Raw genomic sequence first — 24,871 nt, 5'->3', positions numbered from 1 at the left:
TGTGTATTTGGGACCTTTCTTGATTTTTGAGATAGGCCTGAATTGCAATGTATTTTTCTCTTAGGGCTACCTTTGCTGCATCCCAAAGGGATTGAGCTGTCTTGTTTTAATTTTCATTTGCTTCCAGGTATTTTTTAATTTCCAATTTAATTTCCTGGCTAACCCATTCATTCTTTAGTGGGCTGTTCTTTAACCTCCATGTATTTGAGGGCTTTCCAATTTTTTTATGGTCAATTTCAAGTTTCATAGTGTTGTGATCTGAAAATATGCATGGTATGATCTCAGTATTTTTGTACCTGTTGAGGGCTGATTTGGTGATCCAATATGTGATCTATTCTGGAGAATGTTCCATGTGTACTTGAGAAGAATGTGTATTCTGCTGCTTTAGGATGAAATGTTCTGGATATATCTGTTAAGTCCACCTGTTCCAGTGTGTCATTGAGAGCTGTTGTTTACTTGTTGAATTTGTGCTTAGATTATCTGTCCTTTGTTGTAAGTGGAGTATTTTTTTTTTAATTTTTTAACGTTTATTTATTTTTGAGACAGAGAGAGACAGAGCATGAACGGGGGAGGGTCAGAGAGAGAGGAAGACACAGAATCTGAAACAGGCTCCAGGCTCTGAGCCATTAGCACAGAGCCTGATGCAGGGCTTGAACTCACGTACCGTGAGATCATGACCTGAGCCAAAGTCGGACGCTTAACTGACTGAGCCACCCAGGCGCCCCATAAGTGGAGTATTAAAGTCTCCTATAATTATGGTATTATTATCAATAAATTTGCTTATGTTTGTGATTTATATATTTGGGTATATCAAATTGGGGGCATAAATATTTACAATTGTTAGCTCTTCTTGATGGATAGACCTCTTAAATATGATGTAATGCCCTTCTTCATCTCTTGTTACAATCTTTGTTTTAAAATCAATTTGTCTGATATAAGTATGGCTACTCTGGCTTTCTTTTGATGTCCAGTAGCATGATAGATGGCTCTCTATCCCCTCACTTTCAATCTACAGGTGTCTTCAGATCTAAAATGGGTCTCTTGTAGGCAGCATATAGATGGATCTTATTTTTTTTATCCATTCTGATAACCTGTGTCTTTTGATTGGGGCATTTAGTCCATTTACATTCAGAGTGATTATTGAAAGATATGAATTTAGTACCATTGTGTTATCTGTAGATTTCATGTTTGTGATAATGTCCTCTGGTCCTTTGTAGTCTTTGCTGCTTTGTATTCAGAGTCCCCTTAGGATTTCTTGCAGGGTTGGTTTAATGGTCACAAACTCTTTTAGTTTTAATATGTCTGGGAAAGTCTTTCTCCTGTTCTGAATGACAACCTCACTTGCTTCCTATTGAGCACATTGAATATTTCCTGCCACCCCCTTATGGCCTGCCACGTTACAGTGGACAGGTGTGCCACTAAACTTATGTATCTATGTGTGTAGGTTAAGGACCATTTGTCCCTAGCTGCTTTCAGAATTCTCTCTTTATCTTTGTATTTTACAAGTTTCACTATGATATATCATGGTGTTAACCTTGTTTTTTAATTTTTAAAGTTTATTTATTTTGAGAGAGAGCACAGGTGGGGTAGGGGCAGAGAGACAGGGAAGAGAGAAAATCCTAAGCACGCTCCTTGCTGTCAGCACAGAGCCTGATGCAAGGCTCAAACTCATGAACCATGAGATCATGACCTGAACCAAGATCAAGAGTCAGACACTCAACTGACTGAGCCACCAAGGTGCCACAGTGTTGACCTATTATTTTTGATGTTGAAGGCAGTTCTCTGTATCTCTTGGACTTAGATGCCTATTTCCCTCCCCAGATTAGGGAAGGTCTCAGCTATAATTTGTCCAAGAAACCTTCTGCCCCTTTTTCTCACTCTTTTCTTCTGGGACTACTATGATATGGATATTGTTTTGTTTCATGGAATCACTTAATTCTCTAATTCTCCCCTCATGATCTAGTACTATCCTTTCCCTCTTTTTCAGCTTCCTTATTCCCATAATTTTATCTTCTATTTGACCTACCCTCTCCTCTGGTTATTTAATCCTCACTGTCACTGTATCTAGTTTATTTTGCATCTCAGATACAGCATTTTTAAATTCATCCCGACTAGTCCTTAGGTCTTTGATCTCTGCAACAAGGGTTTCTCTGGTGTCTTATATGCTTTTTTCAAGCCAAGCTATTAGTCTTATGAATGTTGTTCTAAATTCTTGTTCAAATATATTATTTATATCTCTTGTTCTTTTGAGCAAGTCTCTGGCTGTGATTTCGTCTTTGCCTTTCTTTTGGGGAGAATTCCTCCATCTTGTCATTTCGGCTAAGTTTCTATCTTTTGGGTGTTTTAAAAGCTTGTTATGTGAACTGCACTCTCAAGTACTACTATATTAAAAAGGGGTCATATGCTGTCCAGGGCCCGGCACTCCAGGAAGTATTTTTGGTGTATGTTGTCTGTACTCTGTTGTTGTGTTTTGGCTGCTCTGTCCCACTGGTGAGTCCTCTGCAGAGCTCCTCTTAGCTTGCAGTGGGCAGTGTTTGGACCTTGAACTTGGTGTGCTTTGACTTGTTTGTCGGAGTAACCCTGGAAAAAAAAGAGGGTGGGGGAAGCCTGATCCCGTAAAAAGAGAAAAAGGATAGGTGAGAAAGGAAAACCAAACAGAGAATCAAAAAACTATAAGGCTCATTACAACGAAAGAGAGAGGAAAAGAAAGAAGAAAAAAGCAGAAGAAAAGAGAAAAGATGGAAAAAGAATGGAATAAAAAAGCCTGACCAAAAAATACATATATGTATATATAAGAAAAAATGACAAAAAACAAGTCAGACACAATGAGCCTGACTCCAAAAGAAAAAAATAAAAAGAGGGAGGAAAGAAAGAGAAAAATTAAAAAAATGTCTGTTGGTGCCTGGAGGTGGTGGCTGTGCTGGTCTGGAGGAGAAGCCGGCTGCCTTGGGTCAGACTCAGTCTTGCTCCGTTAGATTAGCAGTTGCCAGGCACCGAGGGGCGGGGTAGGTGTAAGTGGTCCCACCTTCACTGGGGACCACTGTGCTGCTCTCAGAAGTTCCACCCTGTTGGTTGTGTGTGTGGGGAAAAGGCATCACCCCAATTTCTCCTCCCCAGTCGGGGTTCTCAACCCATGCTGTTCAGGCAGCCCTCAGAATAGTGAGGGTGGTCAGCTTGCCCTGCACCACAGGTCTCCTGAGCCTTCCCCTTGGCTCTCAGCTGGGATTCAAAACCCTATGTCTTTAAGCACCCAGCCCTTTGTGGATCTATTCCCCTCCTCCAGACTGGAGCCTCTCCCCTTTGCTGAGGAAAGGCCTTTGGCTAGCACCTGGAGGGTCTTCTTCCCAGAGTACTCTGGGAAGGGGACTGTTCTTTCCCAGTGCACCTCAGAGACCACGACACCACACGATGCTCTCGGGGGCTGGCTCCCTCCTGCCCAGGAATATGCACCAACGCTCCGCTCTGGATAAAGTCACGCACTTCCAAAATCTCTGAGTTTCGGCTCCAAAGGCTCTTTGCAAAAACGCACTGGGATGCTCAGTACTTCAGCTTCCCCAGTCCATGGTCCTGAGCGGTTTTCCTCTTGTGCTAACCCTATGCCACACTTTCACAACCCCTCTGTCTTTCTCTGCCTTTTGTCTCTCCACACAAAGGGTTCCCTCGTCTCCACAGCTCTGCTCTTTTATTTCCCCCAGTTCACGTGCATGCACCTAAATCCCTCCAAGCTGTCTCCTTCCAGCCTGTGGACATCCTTCTACCTCCCTGCAGATTGATCCCTTGGGTTTTCTAAGTGTTCTGACCCCAATACAGCTGTGTTTGAGGGACCAGGAAAATCCAGGTCCCCCTACTTCTCTGCCATCTTAACTCCTCCAAGCTCTTGAGTGTCTACTCTCGAATCATTTTAACATGCTCTTTTGTGACCTTTCTGTGAGCTTAAAATTCCCCAATATTTAAAAATATAATTGCTTTGACTTTAATAAAAAGAAGCATAGTCATAAATATTTAAGCAATACAAATAAATGCCAAGTAGAATGTGAAAAATGTCATCACTATCACTCAGAAGTAATGTTTGGTAACACTGAGAATCATATCTAAGCACCTCTTGATGGACAGGGGAACAGATGAATGGAACATAGTGTATAGAAGAAAGATAGAAGTAGTTTTATAAACTTGCATCATGAAAGGCATTGCAAGCAGTTTTTCTTGAATTTAATAGAAGAAATTGCAGTAAACTTTTTAAGGAATAATTAACAAGTGTAATTATATGTATTTAAACTACACAACATGATGATTTGGTATATATATGTATAGTAGAATGATTGCAAGATCAAGATAATTAACATATTTATCACCTGACACAGTTAATTCTTTTTTCGCTCTACCCTCCGCCCCTTTCAAGTGTACATTATTGTATTAACTATAGTCACCACCATGCTGCAAATCAGATCTTCAGAACTTTTTCTTCTCATAACTGAAAATTTGTGCCCTTTGACTTTCCCTCTCCCTAGTCCCTGGCAACCACCATTCTTTTCTGTTTTTATGAAATCAGTCAAGCACTGTGTTAAATGCTTTATGTGTGTGATCTTATTTATCTTTGTAATAACCCTAGAGTTAGGTCATTCATTCATTCATTCATTCCTCACTCAATTAATAAATATTTATTTATATCTATTATATACCAGGCACTTTTCTAGGTGTTGGGGGATTAGTCAAAAGAAACAGACATGTATCAATGAATGGTTTAATAAAACAGGCAAGAATCTATGCCCTCCTGGAGCTTACGTTTTACAAGCAAAATACGTGGCTTACTAGATAATGGATAAATGTTGCTGAGAAAAATAAAACAAGGAGGGGGATGTAAGGAGCTGGTGATGAAGCAGGGATGTTCACAATTTTAGATAGTGTGCAAAGGAAGATACCGCTGAGAAAATGACCTCTGAGTCCACATTTAAAGGGAGAGCAAGAGGAAGAGTAACCCAGGCAGAAGAAAAGGCAAGAGTAAAAGCCTACAAGAAGAAACTTTTTGGTCTTCTGAAAACAAGGAAGGCAGTCTGGCTAGAGGGAGAGTGCAAGGAGATACAGTCGTGGAGACAAAGGCTGGGTCTGATCTTGCAGGCAACTATAAGGACTTTCTTGTTGCCTCTGAGACAGAAGGCATTGAGGTCTTTGATCAGAGGAGGGACATGATTGGACTTACATATTAACAAAATCATTCTATTTTATTGATTGGAGCAGAAATACGGGCAGGGTGGTCTGTTATTAGCTAATTAGTCTCCCCATTTGGCAGGTGAGGAGAATGAGACTTGAACTTGACCCAAATCATAAACCCTTTTTTTTTTATCTTTTAAAAGTTTTTTACTAATGTTTATTATTTATTTTTGAGACAGAGACAGAGCGCCAGTGGGGGAGGGTTAGAGAGAAAAGGAGACACAGAATCTGAAGCAGGCTCCAGGCTCCCAGCTGTCAGCACAGAGCCCCATGCGGGGCCCGAACCAATGAACTGTGAGATCATGACCTGAGCTTAAGTCGGATGCTTAACCGACTGAGCCAACCAGGCGCCCCTGTCTTTTTTTAAAGAGCTTTTTTTTTTAAAGGTCATTTATTTATTTTAAGACAGACAGAGACAGTGTGAGCAGGGGAGGGGCAGAGAGAGGGAGAAAGAGAATCCCATTCTGTGCTGATAGCACAGAGCCTGACATGGAGCTGGAACTCATGAAACCCTGAGACCATGACTTGAGCTGAAACCAAGAGTCGGACGCTTGACGGTCTGAGCCACCCAGGCGCCCAGGTCCTAAACTCTTAACACAAGCAGACCAGCAGCATCAACATCACCTGGGACCTAGAAATGACTCTCAGGCCCCTCCCCAGACCAGCTGAATCTGTATTTTAGGAGGAGCCTCAAATGATTCACTTGTACATTAAAGCTTGAAAAGCCTTGGTCTCAAACTCTAAGAGATATTGTTGTTGAAACTCATTGATCAGGAAAGAATATCATTGAAATGGTGTTCTAAGGAATTGTTATTTGGTAGCAAATAAACAGAGAAGAGAGAGGGATACCAAACAGGAGGAAATTACAATAACCCAGAAGTTTAGGGCCGAATGGCTGAAGTAAGACAATAACAGTAGGAAGGAAAACTCATTTTTAAGAAGGAATGGAGGCAAGAGGTTTTGTTTTTTTTTTAAATCCTATAATTTTATTTTTTTTATATTTTTATTTTTTTAATTTTTGTTTATTTTTTAAATTTACATTCAAGTTAGTTAGAGTATAGTTCAACAATGATTTCGGGAGTAGATTCCTTAATGCCCCTTACCCATTTAGCCTATCCCCCCTCCCAGAACCCCTCCAGTAACCCTCAGTTTGTTCTCCATATTTAAGAGTCTCTTACGTTTTGTCCCCCTCCCTGTTTTTATATTATTTTTGCTTCCCTTCCCTTCTGTTCATCTGTTTTGTATCTTAAAGTCCTCATATGAGTGAAGTCATATGATATTTGTCTTTTTCTGACTGATTTCGCTTAGCATAATACCCTCCAGTTCCATCCACGTAGTTGCAAATGGCAAGATTTCATCCTTTTTGTTTGCCAAGTAATACTCCATTGTATGTATGTGTTCTTTATCCATTCATCCATTGATGGACATTTGGGCTCTTTCCATACTTTGGCTATTGTTGATAGTGCTGCTATAAACATGGGGGTGCACGTGCCCCTTCAAAACAGCACACCTGTGTCCCTTGGATAAATACCTAGTAGTGCAATTGCTGGGTCATAGAGGAGTTCTATTTTTAGTTTTTTGAGGAGCCTCCATACTGTTTTCCAGAGTGGCTGCACCAGCTTGCATTACCACCAACAATGCAAAAGAGATCCTCTTTCTCTGCATCCTCGCCAACATCTGTTGTTGCCTGAGTTGTTAATGTTAGCCATGCTGACAGGTGTGAGGTGGTATCTCATGGTGGTTTTGATTTGTATTTCCCTGATGAGGAGTGATGTTGAGCATCTTTTCATGTGTCGGTTGGCCATTTGGATGTCTCCTTTGCAGAAGTGTCTATTCATGTCTTTTGCCCATTTCTTCACTGGATTATTTGTTTTCTGGGTGCTGAGTTTGTTAAGTTCTTTATAGATTTTGGACACTATTTATAGATACCTTTATCTGAGATGTCCTTTGCAAATATCTTCTCCCATTCTGTTGGTTGCCTTTTAGTTTTGCTGATTGTTTCCTTTGCTGTGCAGAAACATTTTATTTTGATGAAGTCCTAATAGTTCATTTTGGCTTTTGTTTCTTTTGCCTCCAGAGACCTGTTGAGTAAGATGCTGCTGTGGCCAAGGTCCTAGGGTTTTTTGCCTGCTTTTTCCTCGAGGATTTTGACGGCTTCCTGTCTTATGTTTAGGCCTTTCATCCATTTTGAGTTTATTTTTGTGTATGGTGTAAGAAAGTGGTCCAGGTTCATTTTTCTGCATGTCGCCGTTCAGTTTTCCCAGTACCACTTGCTGAAGAGACTGTCTTTATTCCATTAGATATTCTTTCCTGCTTTGTCAAAGATTAGTTGGCCATATGTTTGTGGGTCCATTTCTGGGTTCTCTAGTCTGTTCCATTGATCTGAGTGTCTGTTCTTGTGCCAGTACCATACTGTCTTTATGATTACAGCTTTGTAATACAGCTTGAAGTCCGGGATTGTGATGTGTTCTTTTTCAAGATTGCTTTGACTATTTGGGGTCTTTTCTGGTTCCATACAAATTTTAGGATTGTTTGTTCTAGCTCTGTGAAGAATGCTGGTGTTATTTTGATAGGAATTGCATTGAATATGTAGATTGCTTTGGATAGTATTGGCATTTTAACAATATTTGTTCTTCCTATTCAAGAGCATGGAATATTTTTCCATGTTTTTTTGGTGTCTTCTTCAATTTCTTTCGTAAGCTTTCTATAGTTTTCAGTGTATAGATTTTTCACCTCTTTGGTTAGATTTATTCCTAGGTATTTTATGGTTTTTGGTGCAACTGTAAATGGGATCGATTCCTTGATTTCTCTTTCTGTCACTTCATTGTTGCTGTATAGGAATGCAACCGATTTCTGTGCATTGATTTTATATCCTTCCACTTTGCTGAATTCATGGATCATTTCTAGCAGTTTTTTGGTGGACTCTTTTGAGTTTTCCATATAGAGTATCATGTCATCTGTGAAGAGTGAAAGTTTGACCTCCTCCTGGCCAATTTGGATGGGAGACAAGTGTTTTTTAATGAAGGAAAAAGCCTATTAAACTTAGGCAACGATTACATATACTGGTGAGTGGGAAGGGACCATGAGACAGAGAGTTAGGTAAAATGTGACACTGAAGTTTCACACCTTGGTAAGAGAATACTTGGATCATTACCGGAAAAAGAGAGTGAGAACAAGGATTGTGAGGATGAGGTCAAAGCAAGTTTCAACTTAGTGGACAGAACTTGGTGGTGGCTGCAAATGTTCTGTAGGTCGTCCGGAATGTCTGGATGGGGAAAACTTGTAGCTGACATACTAGTTTTGGAGTCATTTGCCTGGAGGTGCCCACTGAAGCAGTGGGAGTGATTGAGATTTGGGGGGAGAAGACAGAAAGAAGACTGTGGCCACATATCTAGAACCAGCACCCCTTGTAGAAAGGGTAGGAAGCAGAAAAAGGGCAGTCTCAGAAGGGTGAAGAGAGTGTAACATCTCTAAAACCAAGGGCGGGGAGAGAGTTCCTATTTGGCCACAGGCCCATGGAGGTTAAAGAGGATGGATCTTAACAAAAGTCAAATCGAACTATTGGTGTATTTCAAAGAATGATTTTACAGGAATGAAAGCCAGAGGCTTAGAGAGAGGGCGGGTGGTCAGGAGACATGATCTTCACCCTTAGAGATGCCCCAACCACCAGAAAGGCAGACAAGATAACCACAACAGGTAATTATCTGACAGCACACCCTTATTGACAACTGCACAGTTAAATATGCATGATTCATACTAGCTTTTTTTTTTTTTTTTTTTTTTTTTGTAACCCATCAACATAATATATAGATATATGCATGGTTCTAGGATTTGCAAAGCTCAAAGTGAAAGTCAGACTTCTGACAAGTTATATTGCTGTATGGTCTTTTTGAAAAACCTGATCAGAATTTTTGGTCACATTTTACTAACTAGCACACACTTTTACTATGGCTCTTATTTTATTAATTGCTGGTCATTTAGTGGAAAAGATCTGTTGTTGTTTGTTGTTTGTTTGCTTGTTCGTTTTAGCTCATCTTTGCTCCTTTATCAAGAGTGACTCCTTTGTTATGGAGCACTAATGGCTCCAGAAACCATCAGCCCTGTGTAAATGACCATCAGGTGACCAAGAACTTTAGCCTCATCAGCCCAAATGTCACTCAGTGATGCCAAGTCAAAAGAATGCTCCAAGAGCTGCCTTTGCAGTAAAAATTGCTCATGTATCACTCACGTGATGCATTCTATCAGAATCATAGTCATAACAGATTTTATTTACTCGAAGTAAACATTTGACAGTGTTCTATTCACTGGCTTCTCAAAGACTAAATATGCCAAAATATATCTTCCTCTCAAAAAGAACTTCCTTTAAAAAAGAAAATGTGGTTGAAAATATGAAAAAAAGCATGAATATTAAAGTGTTTACAACTTCCACATTTTTCTAAGAAGCAGAAAACTGTTTATTGTTGTCTATCTAGCTTCTTGCAGTGGTGATGAGTCTAGACTGGCCCACCTTATGTTTACACTTGAGGGAATGTGTGTGTATGCAGTTGAGTCAGGTGTGGAATCTGGAGGATAAGAGACCAGGTAGGCGGCAAGTGTAGCATTTCTTCAGAAATGAAGAAAGAAAGGTTGACACTAAATGAGAATAAACAGAAGTTAAAGATAAAAATATTGTAATAAAAATTAGAGAGCTCCAGTATACTTCTTTCCAAGTTGCACTACTTTGCATTTAAGAAGATTTGGTCTGTTAAATGTGAATAATTATAGTGTCTATCTTATAGTGTTGTTGTGAGAAATAAATGGAGAAAATGAATACAGAGCAAACACATGGTGTTTAATAGGTGCTTGCGAAATGATGGTGGTTAGGCTGCTCACACATGCTCTTTCCTCCAAAGCATTTGTTTGAGAGGGATTGTATTTGCTTTCTTTCCAGTGGAAGGAATTTGGGGTAGGGTGGAGGTTGGTAAACCTATGGAGTCTTTCTAGAAAGGGAGGGAGGCTGTGGGAGAAGGAATGGTTCCTGCGCTCCAGATGCCCAGTTACCACAGAGATCTGTGGGTTGCCCAGCTGTTGCAGCGGTATATGGGGCCATGTGTGTTCTTCCGGTGTAAGACATTCCCTGCCTGAGTTCAGTTGACAGCCCTGGGCCTTCATTCCCTAACCTGGTATCTTGACTTCCCTATTTCTTTCTTTCTTTCTTTCTTTCTTTCTTTCTTTCTTTCTTTCTTTCTTTCTTTCTTTCTTTTCTTTCTTTCCTTCTTTCTTTCTTTCTTTCAGTGTTATTTATTTATATTTTATTTTTTTTTAAATTTACATCCAAATTAGTTAGCATGTAGTGCAACGATGATTTCAGGAGTAGATTCCTTAATGCCCCTTACCCATTTAGCCCATCCCCCCCTCCCATATGCCTTCCAGTAGCCCTCTGTTTGTTCTCCATATTTATGAGTCTCTTATGTTTTGTCCCCCTCCCGTTTTTATATTATTTTTTGTTTCCCTTCCCTCATGTTCATCTCTTTTGTCTCTTAAAGTCCTCATATGAGTGAAGTCATATGATATTTGTCTTTCTCTGACTAATTTCACTGAGCATAATACCCTCCAGTTCCATCCACGTAGTTGCAAATGGCAAGATTTCATTCTTTTTGAATGCCGAGTAATACTCCATTATATATATATATATATATATATATATATATATATATATATACCACATCTTCTTTATCCATTCATCCATCAATGGACATTTGGGCTCTTTCCATACTTTGGCTATTGTTGATAGTGCTGCTATAAACATGGGGGTGCATGTGCCCCTTTGAAACAGCACACCTGTATCCTGTGGATAAATGCCTAGTCGTGCAATTGCTGGGTCATAGGGTAGTTTTATCTTTAGTTTTTTGAGGAACCTCTATACTGTTTTTCAGAGTGGCTGAACCAGCTTGTGTTCCCATTGCCTTCCCTATTTCTTTGGATCCTAGATGGGATTCCTTCTCTCTGCCCAATGCCAGATATGCAGAGTTCATTTCCTTGGGACTCCTCTGCAACCCAGCACCAACTCCTGGGTCTGGGTAAGGATGAAATCATCTCAGGCCGGACTCAGGTAGCATCCCCTCATAAGCATGCATGATGCTTATGGCTGGTATTAGGGTTATTGCAGCTGTTACAAATTAAAGAATGAAAAGAGAGAAATTTGTTCTGACCACATAAAAGTAACATTGGTTTCAGGCACTTGCGTTTTCTTATCATTTGTGTCTAATTACCTTACAACACCATGTATATATATGGCTGTCATTAACTGATCTGACTCACTTGAGCCTGCACCATGGTCGTCTGTCCATTTGTGTTTATTACTCTAAAATAATAGTAACCTTGTAATATTTGTAATAAAAAAGAGGTAGTGATATTGTATGTCCCTCAAAACAGTTCATATTGGTTTCTGCCATATTACGGAGATAGTATAATCCTTTCCTGAAAAATCTCACTCCAACTCTATAGAGTGTACTTCACAAGCCCACCCCTGGAGACTACATTTCTTTCCTTTTTTTTTTTTTTTTTTTTTTTTGAGACTTTGTATTTTTAATACTTCTCTGGGGTGGTGGTTCTTGCCCTTTTCTGTGTGTGTCATTGACACATTAAGGATCTCATGGACCCTACCAGCCTTTTCCCTAGAAAAATGCACGTAATCATAAATTTCACATACAATTTAGGGTTCAGAGAGCTCTTGATTCCCTTAAAATCTAGGTTAAGAAACTCAGTTCTGGAAGATTTGGATTTTTTTTTTTTTTTTTTTTTTTTTCTTTTTCGGCAAATGAGTATTCAGTGCTTACTATGTGCCAGGCACTGTTAACAATGACAAACAAGGAAGGTGACTTAAAGCTTGTGCCTGTGACTGTGTGTGTGTGTGTGTGTGTGTGTGTGTACGCTTGGCATTTTTCTCCAACTTCTCAGCTGTTTGTTGTAGCTCAACAAAAGGAAATGAGGGTGTAATAATAAAGACTTTAAAATGCTCATCATTTTAGGCACGCAAAGAATATGTGAAATTCACTTAGAGCACTTGCTAAATTTCAGAGACAAAGCAATGCATGGATGCAGAGGGAGAAACTCCTTGAATTTATTTGGGATGGTTTTACAGCATCGAAACTGTTCACACTTGCTTTCTTTGGTGGCGGGGGGTGGGATGGGGTGGCGTAGTGATGCAACTGAGTTCCTAAAAAGAGCTTGGCAATTCGTAGAAAATACCTCCGGAAGGGTGATAAGAACTCTGAGTCATCAATCTGCTTCTAGGTCAGCAATCTAAGGGCTATGAGGAAAATGAAGTTTATAGCATAATAAACACAACGGACAGCGAGCTCTCAAGCTCTCTCTTCAGCATTGTATTTAAGACCCCGTTTGGGCTTTCCTCAGCCCCTTGACAGGAAATGCCTCATCTACTTTGCCCGGTTGGTGGAGCGCAATTCCACTAAAAGAAACGTGTTTGCAGATATATCAGGCTCCTGTTCACAAGATAAGGCACAGTTTACCCAAATAAATCTCTGCCATTTCTTTCTCATATCTGGGTGAGATTTTTTCCCCCCTGCTTCTTCTAGAAGCATTTATGAAGGACTGATCACATACTAGTTGGTCTTTATAACAACCATCTAAAAAAGAGTAATCCTTTGATTCCTTTCTAGTGCCTCCAATGTAGGCACACATATTGATTAGTTCTTTCTCATTTTTCCAAGCCCCCGGTTTCCAGAAAAGTGAGAAATGGCAGTTCAAAAGGGGCACTGAAGTTTTTAGACTCAAGCATGGTTGGGGAAGAAAACAAGGCAGAGGGAACCCAGAGACCTTCCTAATGCTTCCTATAAAACTTTGGAATTTTAAGAAAAAGGGTCTAAATAATAATCCATCTTTGGAGGTGGGGCACCAAAATGAAAAATAAAAATCAACCCTTTCTCCACTTCCATGAAAATAACCACTCACAAAGTTGGCAGCGGTTCTAAATGCATTTTCATGTTATATAACTTCACGCTAACGTTGAAGTCAGCGCACGGACTGCCCGCGCAGGAGGACGGTGTATTCAGGCCACAAAAGCCCAGGATTGATAAGGTTGCCTCAGTCGATTTCCTGCAGCTGGGGAGCTGAAGCAGATGACGACAGGAGTGTTAATCATTTCCCGACCGGCAATCTTAGTCACAAGTTCCTGCTAAAAGTGAAATCACCCCCTCTGGTTTAAAAACAGCTCAACACTTTTTACTCCATTCACACCGCAATTTCTCCCTTCCAGGTTAAGCACATGGAAATTTGTGCAGCCGTTCCTTTTACGGCACTGTTTCCATTAGTTGCTCCCACGAGCTGGAGTTTATCTGATTGTGCGGTAGATGGAAACTTCAGGATAAAATTCAATGGCCGAAGGCTGAGTGAAGTTTACCCTGGCTGTGGTTATGAAGAGGGTAAGTGAATGAACCTCTTTGTTGCTCTTGTGTTTATTTTCTTCTTTGCTAGATTTTATACACCATAAAATGCAAAAGGCGTAGTCTTCCAATTACAGTTAACCATTCAGATTTGCTTGATGATTGTTTTTAAGTGATCACGGGCCAAAACCAAGAAATTAAAACACACAATTAAGCATGCATGCCAAACAAAATTGCTTCAGTTGCTTCTTGAAAAAAATATTTTTATTAATTAAACAGCTTGTTTGGTTAATTGAACTGTTACTGAAATGTCTTTCTACGTTGATGGAATGTTCGTGGGACTGTTCAGTAAAAATAGATTTCTTCAAGGCCCAGAACAGTACTGGGCACATAGAAGATTTTGTGGAAAGAGCTAATGATGATTTCTCCCCACCCGCTTTTTTTTATTCTGTCTGCACTTACGTTAATGGGTTTTAGAAGGTATTTTCCAATCACTTGTATAAAATCTTATGTACACGATACATCAGTGATGAATTAAAAAGGAAGTAGAAGATAGGGTTAGTACTTGAAAAATAATTTAATTCACATCTTTGCCTCTATGATTCAAGCTGTTCCGTTTCTGAGAACATTAATGAACATTCTTCTGAGTGTTCCAAAAATTATTGGGATAACACACATGTTTATAGCATTGCTTATCATTGTGAAAACCTGAGAGCAGCCAAATGTTCATGAATAGGATAGTGGTGAAATCACTGGAATAGGACATAACCCATGAAAAAGAATGAAAAAATCCGTATTTATTAACATGAAACCAGTCCAATTCATATTGCTAAGTTAATACCAAAAAAAAGCAAGTTTCTAAAAAATAGTAAGTAAGTACAGGATATTTTCATTTTTTGTGTGTGCAAATAAATGCCAGTATCTACATTTACAAATCTGTAGTGATATTCACCAAACTGTTTACACTGGCTACTTTTGGGGAGCTGATTGCGAAAGTTTTCTTTCTACTCTGTAGTCATTAGAAGGTAAGTGGTGGGGATATTGTTTTATTTACTCCTAAAACCTTAGTGTATATAATTGTTTCTGGTACATAATAGGCATGCGGTAAATAGTGTTGAATGAATGAATCAATGAAGAGATTTCTATAATATTTAAATTATTTAATGTTTATTTTTGAGAGAGAGAGAGAGACAGAGCATGAGCAGGGGAGGGGCAGAGAGAGAGGGAGACACAGAATCTGAAGCAAGCTCCAGGCTCTGAGCTGTCAACACAGAGCCCATCATGGAGCCTGACATGGGGCTCCAGGTCACAAACCGCGAGACAGTGACCTGAGCCAAAGTCGGCCACTTAGCCGACTGAACCACCCAGGTGCCCGTAAATCATCTAAAACTGGCATGGTTAATTTACAAGCAGATAAGATTCACAAAATGCCTTAATTTTTAAGTATAAAAAGTGATTTAGAACAACATTCAAAGCCTCTGATACTCTTCTTTCCTACTTTTTGCAATACTTTCCTTCCTTTTCCTAGCTAATTTTGGTTCAAAGGAAAATGAAAATGTTGTGGTCCCTGTGCTCACTTAAGATTTTCTGCCTACATTTCTTACTTTGGGTTTGATGTCTGTGCTCAGGAGTCTGTGCACCTCACATCCCAGAGTGCTGCTTATCTTCTTATGCACGTGCCATCTTTCCAATTTGATTATAAACCCTGGAGATATGGGCTCTGTCTTATGATCTTTTCTGTCCTCAATACTTAGCACAGGGCCTCACTGATAGTAGGGGGATAGTTTTGTTGCTGGATATTCTTTCCAGAAACGTGTGCAGTTCTTAATGATGGAGGGCTACTGTAACCCTTCCTTGTAAGCCAAGCATTGTATACAATAGGCACCCAGTGCATGTTTGTTGAATGAATGACCAGGCTTGATCCTGGCACATAATCTCTGCAGATAAACAGATGATTAGATCTTGTTCTGAGGGAGATGGGATTCTTTTGGTTGCCGATAATACACCACCTGACTAAACTGGCAGGAGTGGAAGAGAAAGGGAATTTATTGGCTTCCCATGGCAGTTTAATAGTGCACCTGGCTTAGACTTAGCTAGACACTTAGAAATAGTTAGACACTCTTGCTCAAAATGACATCTCTGTCTCTGTCTTGTTCTGTTCTCAGACTTTATCTTTGAGATTGTAAAATAGCCACCCAAATCTATACGAACACATTCTTTCAGATCCAGTCCAGCAGAAAAGATGTCTTCGCTTCAGCAGTCCTACCTAGAAAACTAAGTCATGACAGTCAGAGTCAACCAACACTAACCGTAGCCAGGAGAGTTCATGTCCCGCTTTCATGAGCTTCAGGAGTTTCCAGGGCTAAGGGTAAAGCCTCAAGCAGACCAGGTGGACTGAGGGTGGGGGAGAAGTGGAGCCCCAAGTAAAAATCAAGGCTGTTGCCATAGGAAAGGGGATTGGATGTCTGGTAGTTGAATAGCAAAGGTCAAAGACAAAGGAAGATGATTATATATCATTCTTTTCTTTTCTGCTCTTCCTAAATGAATATATACAAATACGAGTAAGTAACAGATGCAAGAACCAGTCAACTCTAGCTCTGCAAAAATGTGCAGTTATTAACCGTTTAAGGGAGGCAGATGGAAAGATAGAGGGAGGAGCTCTCTGAATTGATTAAAGCCAGAATCTGCGTGCAGAGCAATGACTCTCAGATTGGTTCCATACTGAAATTATCCAGGGATGATTCTGATGCCCATGCCACTCTTTATAACAGTTATGTCTACAGTCAGGGCCCAGGCATCAGTACTTTTAGGCTCCCAAGTAAACTGTGTTATAGCCAAGTTTGAGAAACAGTGATCAAGAGAGATATCAGGGAGGATTTAGAGGAGTTTTAGAAGTACCTGAAAGTGTGCCTTGAGTGTAGTAGATTCTCAATAGCTAATCTGATTATGGGATTTACCGGAGGAAAAAAGAACTTGACCAAGCACAGAGGGTGGGGTGGGGGGGGGGGGGGATTTGTGAACTGGCTACCGTGTGTTAGGCATCACAATCAGTTCTCAATCTACATTTCTCACTTGATCTTCATAGTCAGGATTAAAAGAGTATATTTATAGTGAGGAAACAGAGGTTCAAAAAGATAAAAATTACCAGAAGGCCAACCATAGAGTAAAATAGGTCTGTTTGGCTCCAAATTGCACATTCTTTCATAACACTACAATTGCAAATGTCTGCTGTGTGTTTAAAGGTAAACTCAGGGGGCACCTGGATGGCTCAGTTGGTTAAGCATCCGACTCTTGGTTTTGGCTCAGGTCGTGATCTCATGGTTTGTGAGTTTGAGCCCCACATCAGGCTTTGTGCTGACAGTGCAGAGCCTGCTTGGGATTCTCTCTCCCCCCTCTCTCTGTCCATACCCCACTTGTGCACTCTCTTTTTCTCTCTCAAAAATAAGTAAACTGTGGGGCGCCTGGGTGGCTCAGTCGGTTAAGCGGCCGACTTCGGCTCAGGTCATGATCTCGTGGTCTGTGAGTTCGAGCCCCGCGTCGGGCTCTGTGCTGACAGCTCAGAGCCTGGAGCCTGTTTCGGATTCTGTGTCTCCCTCTCTCTGACCCTCCCCTGTTCATGCTCTGTCTCTCCCTGTCTCAAAAATAAATAAAATGTTAAAAAAAAAAAATAAGTAAACTGTAAAAAAAAAAAGTAAGCTGAGATGTTGGATGTAACAACTAAATTAATATATGGAACAGGCATGAAGGCAGTTTTGAAAAATCAACAGAGGTGACATTTCTGTATCATGGTTCGGCAGACTAGGGCCCATGGGCCAAATCCAGCCTACAGCTGCCTTTATAAACATCTTATTGGGACACAGCCACACTCACTGTTTACATAGAGTCTACATCTGCTTTTGTGCTCCGATAGCAGAGCTGAGCAGTTGTGACAGATACCATATGGCCTATAGAGCCTAATGTATTTACTACCTAGCACTTGACAGGAGAAGTCCGCTGACCTGTGATCTAGAGTTTACATTTGTATGTGATCAGCAGTTCTGAGGAGGGGTGAGATTGCCATTATCGATTCAGAACTGATAATTCTTATTGCCGTATGAGCAGGGTTCTCCAAGCATCTACCCATTCATTCAATCGGTTAGCGTTTATTGAGCATTTACAAAGTGCCAGATACCATGAACTCGTAGTCTAAGAGGCAGTTGGCATACAGGGTAATAAATTCTACAGTGAAAAATAGGATACTGAGATATGATAACTTTTCTCTCTGCCTCTAGGCCACATGAGAGCAGGTTTTAGTTCTGTTTTAGCTTATCACTCAGCTTCTAGCAGAGTGCCCGGCAGGCAGGATGGGATCGGTAAGCATCTGTTGAATGAACTAAGGAATCAGTTAATATGGTAGAAGCAACCATGGGATGCCAGGAGAACACACATAACCCAATATCTGATAGGATGAGGTCAGGTTACGAAGCTGAAGAAGTGGGAGAAGTGAAAGGGGGGTGGGGGCGGCAAAGAAAGCACGTTTGTAGGAGTTCAGTGGACCTGCCGTGGAGACCTACCACAAGGTCTGCCTCCCCGGGACTGGACAGAAATAGCACTGTGAGCCTCAGCAGGATTTGGTAGGAGGCTGGATATAATAAATAAAAAGGAAAACCCTATCCAAAGCCTGACTCAGATATCTCCAGAAGCTTCCTGATGTCCACAGGATAAGATCAAGATTTCTTGGCAAGAACGTCCTTCAAGTCCTCTACAGCTTGTTCTCTGCTGATTCACTTGTATTCCCCTTACTTTCTTACCTCAGTTCCCAGTGTCTAGTTTGATGCTTGCTGACTTGGCTTCATTCAGTCTTAACTCCATGCCTTGTGAAAAAGATATGCTCCCCACTCAGGATGTCCTCTCCTTTGTCTCTAATCTATACCACTCATCCTATAAGATCCAGCACAACTATGACCTTTCAGGCAGATTTTTCCCCCCACCTTGAGCCTCATTGATGTCTCATCTCTGGATTCCATCACATTTTCACATCCATCTCTCACTTTTCAGACACTAAACCAGTGCTGCCTTGGGCTGGTTTAAGCCATTTCATGGGCTAGTGCTTTGCGTCCATTAGAATGTGGGTTCCCAGACGGGGCACCTGGGTGGCTCAGTCGGTTAAACATCCGACTTCAGCTCAGGTCATGATCTCATGGTTCATGGGTTCAAGCCCCACATCGGGCTCTGTGCTGACAGCTCGGAGCCTGGAGCCTGCTTCAGATTCGGTGTGTGTGTGTCTCTCTCTCTGCTCCTTCCGCTTTCACACTCTGTCTCTCTCTTTCTCAAAATAAACATTAAAAAAATTAAAAAAAAAAATGAATGTGGGTTCCCGGAAAGACAGAGCATGAGAGGTTTCCTTCATATCCTCTTAGTACCCAGAATAATACATTCATAACTCAATAATAATATTTGAGTTGACACTTGAATACCTGAATGAGTGAGATGAATAAAAATTATGAGGTTGGAAATGTTGCCAAAAAGGGAAGTCAGAACACAGAGTAAAGAGAAGAGAAAATAATTGGAAGAGATGCTAATAGGATAGGAAAATAATTAGTATTTTGTAATTAGAGGGGTTCTCAAAAAGTGTAAGTTTTGAGCGAAAAATACTTGAGTTCATTTAAAAATTTTAGTAGTAGAAATTCAGATGTGGAGAAATGAGTTCATTGACGTCTCAGTTTAGGGCACTTGCTCACTCATCTGTGTGAGATACTGCTCTTGTTTTTATGCATTCCCTTGTTTATTTACTTATGCGTATATTCCTAATTATTCTCATTGCCCATGGCCATTCCCCTTCACAACCACAGTAGTGGTTCTAATGTGGTTAATGTGTGTCCTCTTCTTGTGTCTGTTTTTGAAAAATGTGTATTTTCTTCGTTTTTTAGCATGTATTGAAAACATTTATATAGGAGGCGATTGTTATGAATCTCAACCTGTATCTTACCTTCTTTACAAAGCATGAAGGTGTTTAAGATCTCTACATATTGCTATGGTATAGGTGTATTGTTTCTGATTGCTACACAATGCTTCATGAAGTAAATTTAGCACATTTCACCGATTTACACCTCCAGTGATGGAAACTAACACCACCTCCAAACCCCTCTCACTACAAGTTACGAAGAACATGCTTGCATTGTTCCCTCCTATACCTAGTATGGGAATTTATTTGGGATAAATCTCCAGGAATGCCATTGCTGGATCACAGGGTATACGTCTATTTAATTTGACTCAGGAGTACCAGGTTCCACTGCAGAATGGTTTTATGCACACGTTCCCTCCCTGCCCCATAAAGCATTGCACTATGTTTCTATAAACTACAACCCTACTAATACTTAGTGTTACCCAGCTTTCTAATTTTTGCTAGTCTAACAATTAAAAATTGATATTTCATTGCTGTTTTAGTTAGTGTAACTTTATGAAGGAGTTTCAAATTTTTGCTTGATGCTTCTGTTTGGGTTTTTTCCCTATGAATTACCTGTTTGTAAATATTTTTCCATTTATTTCTAAGGGAATTCTTGTCGTTATGGTTGTTGTTGTTAATTTACAATTGGGTGCTTATTAAGTCCTTTTTTTTAACCAAGAAAATTGACTTATGTTGTAGCGTTCAATCACTTTGCTGAATACCTCTTACTTTAGTATTACTAAACATTATTTCTGATTTTGAGAAGATAGAGTAGTGGCTGTTTAGTTTTTAGATCCTCCCAAATCCCCACATATAAAATATGTGGCAAAACGAAAAACCCTTGAACAGCATTTGCAACAAAACTCAGTAGACTTCAGTCTCTATTCCAGCATGTAAGGGGATTAGAAGTTGCCACTCCCAATGCCACAATAAGAACAAAGCCGAGCAGAGTTAACAGCTATTCTTTGAAGAAATGTCACTAGAAACTTCTGAAGTGCAAAGAGAGAAAAAGAATGAAAAAGAAACAGATATCCAGTTCTCTGGGACAGGTACAAAACATGTGACATACATGTAATGGCAATACCAGAAGGAGAAGAGGGAAGGGGGGGAGGACACAGAAATATTTGAAGCAATAATGGCCGGGAATTTCCTCAAATTCATGACAAATACCAAACCACAGATTCAGGAGCTCAGAGAACACCAAGCAGAATAAATACCAAATTGAATACAAGGTAGCACTAGGAAACCCCAAATACAACCAGGTGGAGAGAATCGCCAACAACCACAGACTGTGTAGATTATCATCATCTATGTATCTATGTGGGAGATAGCAGAGGCAATGGGGTGGCAGGTGGACTACGAACAGGTGAAGCCCAAAGGAGCCAACAGACATTCACTGAAAAGTGTGGTGGGTTAATCTGAGAACAGCAACTAAAACCAAGAGGGCCTTGGCCTACACTAGTGAGAGACGGTGAGTGGCCTTGTGGTGAGGTCTGGCATAGTCTACCCCTGTGAACTCTTGAAATGGACCCTCTACAGTTTCTTTCCAGATGGGTCCAAATGGGGGGAAAACTATTGGGAGTGAAATCAAAATTGAGCAAACAGAGAAACCAGAGGAAGAGGAAAGATAAAAGATAAAAGAGGAAGATCCAGATAAAAGTGGAAGATGGGAGGAGAGCCTCGCTGCGATCTATTGAAAGTCAGCCCTCGACACAAGGGTTTGAAAAACAAAACAAAACAAAACAAAGATGGGAGGAGAGCCGGGAAATCTCAGAAAGGACTCACTGTATTTCTGCACATGACACATAAGAGAGCGAGCTCTGTGAAGGCTTAAAAACTATCCCAACTTCTCCTCCTTCTAAAATCTCAGGAAAATTAACTTACGTAAAATGAACAACAGCAAAGTATTGAGTTCAGGTGTCACACAAAATTGCAATAAGAAATAAAGAGAATAAGGGTCAGAATAACATCCCTAGACAATGAAAGCATATCAGAAAATATGAGTAACAAAATAGATAAGAAGTGGGTGGCTCAGTCAGTTAAGTGTCTTGATTTTGGCTCAGGTCATGATCTCAGGGTTACGTAAGTTCGAGCCTTCCATGGGCTTTGTGCTGACAGCATGGAGCCTGCTTGGGATTCTCTCTCTTTCTCTTCCCCTTCCCCACAAGTACTTTGTCTCTCTCAAAATAAATAAATAAACTATTTTAAAAAACATAAACACTGTAACTATTTCAAAACAGACTAATAGACAATAAGGAAATAACACAAGCATGAAAGAGCAATATAAATCAGAAATAGAAAAATTCAGAAATGAGGTGGCAGGACTCAAAAAAGAATTAGAATAAAATAATAAAAACTTGTAATGACTAAACTAGAAGATATAAGAGAGTATATAAACACAGCAAATAATGTTTTAATAAAAATAGAAGAATAGGAGAAAAAATAGAAAAAGGAAAAGGGAGAAAACAGAATCTGAGGGCTAAAAAAAGCAAACATTGAGGATAGACAGAGATGACTTGCCACATGGTTCATAGGAGTTCCTGAAGAAGAAACCCTAAGTAAGAGAACAGAACAAATATTAAAAAGTATAATTTTTAAAACATTTCCTGAAACTAAAAAAAAAAAAAAATTGAAGTATGCATTGAAAGGGCACATTGAGTATCTGAGAACACTGATCAAGAATAACTATGTCCCAGTGTTATTCTGGTAAAATTGCTGAACTTAAAAGGAAAACAAAAACAAAAACCCAAAAAACCTTTGGTCATCTAGGAAAAAAAAAAAACCCATATGATGTGTAAGAGAAAGAAAATCATACTATCTTCAGACATTTTGACAGCAATAATCTGTGCCAGAAAAAAATGCAGTAACATTTTTTCAGATACTCGGTGAAAGCACCTGTGAGCTGAGGCTTTTCTATCCAACAAAACTGGCCTTCAAGTATGAAGCAACATGCAAAGACTTAGAGAATATTGTCTTTATGAGCTTTACCTGAGTACTACTAAAGAGCAGCTTAACCATAATGATGTGAGACATCACCATGAGTACTGGTGGTGGCATTAAATGTACTGTGTGGTTATCTGTAGATCTAACAATAAATGAGCGTTAAAAAGAGAGAGTATAGTATGTAATGGCTACGTGATCTGAGAATGTAGACATAGTACAACTATTTAAAAGGGCAAGAGTTACAATAGCATGTGCAAAATTTTTTTTTCAGAAATAATAATGATTGGTTGTAGTATTAGAATTGTTTTCCTGATGGGTGCCTGGGTGGCTCAGTCAGTTAAGTGGCTCAGGTCATGATCTCATGGTCTGTGAGTTTGAGCCCTGCATTGGGCTCTGTGCTGACAGCTCAGAGCCAGGAGCCTGCTTTGGATTCTGTGTTTCCTTCTCTCTCTGCCCCTCTCCCACTCATGCTCTCTCTCTCTCTCTTGATCTCAAAAATAAATAAACATTAAAAAAAAAAAGAATTGTTTTCCTAAGACTGCTGTGTTTATGTGGGATAAAGCAATGAAAAACTAATGGATATTTAATTTTATTGCCTCTGTCCTTGAGAACCAGGATTCTTCGTGTAGTTCAAAAGAATACAGATTTAATATAAAGAAATTAAATAAAACATGTTTCACCTGAATTTGAATTATAATTTCAATATGAACTCATAAGATATTTTATTTCTCTACTGAAAAGTTCTAGAAATAATGACCAAAAAGCTCCTGTGGCACCCCGGACCGTGGTCTTCCTCAAGACCGTTCCCAGTGAAATAAACCAGGACTTCTGAGAGAAATGGGTGATTCTAATTTTGGAGCTATCAAAGACTATTAGAATGATCTCAAATAACTCAAGAGATAATTTGAAGAGGCCCTCACTGACCAGAGATGGGACAAATTGAGTTTCAATAATGATAAGAATTGCAATGGATTGCAAGTGAGTTATCTGGTGCTGTGTAACAAGTTGTCCCGCAGTTTTGCTTGAAGCCAGACCCGTCACATCACAGTTTCTGAGAGTCAGGAGTCCAAGAGCGGCTTATCTAGTTGTTCAGAGTCGCGAATGAGATTGCAGTTGGGCTGTGCACTGCAGATATGTTTGCTTGCATCTGGGCAGAGAAGATCCACATCAGAAATTACTCACGTGGCTCTTGGCAGGATGCTCACGTTTTTCACCATGTAGGCCTCTCCATGGGGCCGCTTACAATCTGACTTCCCTGTGTGCACAGAGACAGTGAGGACAGTCCAGCTGATGAAATGAAATGATAGGGTTGGAATATGAACCATGTTACAACCCCCAACAAATTAACGAATTTAGACCAGGCATGAAGCGCTGCTGACAATGAAGAACAAACATCAGACGTATGTGGAAAGAACACACCACGGCCTGCATCTTGCCAAAGGGACTGAGCCTGAGTCTGCTCAGGCCTCTGGATTCAACTGTCAGTTTGCAGGGAAAGCGATAGGAGGAGCATGTTGAACTATTCCGGGAGTGTGCAGTCAGCACCATCCAGACCAGGGGAAATCTCTGTAGGCCAAACGGCCTGTGTTGTTCAATAGAAAAAGTGTAAGGAAAGAAAGGAATGGAGGAAGAACATGTATATGAAAGGTAACATAAAAAAGAAAACAAAAAAAAATGAGCAAGACTATAGCAGCTAGGAATGCATTCTTGGTTGTTAAATTATAAAGAAATGCAGGGCGCCTGGGGGGCTCAGTCAGTTGAGCATCGACTCTTGATTTTGGCACAGATTGTGATCCCAGGATCGTGGGATCAAGCCCCACATCAGGCTCTGTGCTGAGCATGGAGCCCGCTTGAAATTCTCTCTCTCTCTCTCTCTCTCTCTCTCTCTCTCTGTGCCTTTCTCTCACACTCACTCTCTCTCTCTCTCTAAAAAAAAAAAGAAGAATGCCATGCACATGTTCTGATCTTTGTTTATTTCACTGAATGTATTATTATAGACTGGTCCCTATCCCATAGGGCCAAATTAGATAAAAGTGATAACGTCAGTCCCTCTTTCTAGGCTGCAACCAATATATTTTAACCTGTAAATAGTTTAAATAAGCAGGTACCTTTTCTCAGAATATACTCTATTAAATAAAGTCAGTAGAAGTGTTCCTAGTTTCCCCAATTTGGAGATACTGGTCATATTGATTTTGAAGGCACACATTTTTCATAAAACTTTAAATTTACTTGTCCTTTTCTTTCTTCCTTCCTTCCTTCCTTTCTTTCTTTCTTTCTTTCTTTCTTTCTTCTTTTTTTAAACTCAAGGTTTCGGCTTAAACAAACAAACCTGCTCACCGTTTGATTCAGACAAGATAACCCCAAGGGAAGGGTGGATTCTGGAGTTAGCAAAGTGCTCCTTCAGCATTTC

General features: G+C 40.1%; 1 protein-coding gene across 1 annotated transcript in view; it reads left to right on the top strand.

Annotated features, from left to right (window-relative positions):
- The window catches only part of TRPM6 (transient receptor potential cation channel subfamily M member 6), a 196,631-nt gene that overhangs the window by 12,085 nt on the left and 159,675 nt on the right, over positions 1 to 24,871 (top strand). The window contains exon 2 of the mRNA XM_060610051.3: positions 13,466 to 13,631. Coding sequence (XP_060466034.3) covers positions 13,623 to 13,631 — 9 coding nt within the window. The 5' untranslated portion in view covers positions 13,466 to 13,622. The remainder of the gene's footprint in view (positions 1 to 13,465; positions 13,632 to 24,871) is intronic.

This window comes from Panthera onca, chromosome D4 (genome assembly GCF_046562875.1).
Source record: "Panthera onca isolate mPanOnc1 chromosome D4, mPanOnc1 haplotype 2, whole genome shotgun sequence".
Classification (NCBI taxonomy): Eukaryota; Metazoa; Chordata; class Mammalia; order Carnivora; family Felidae; genus Panthera; species Panthera onca.
The sequence above is the reverse complement of the archived record's forward strand: the minus strand, read 5'-3'. Positions and strand labels throughout refer to the sequence as shown.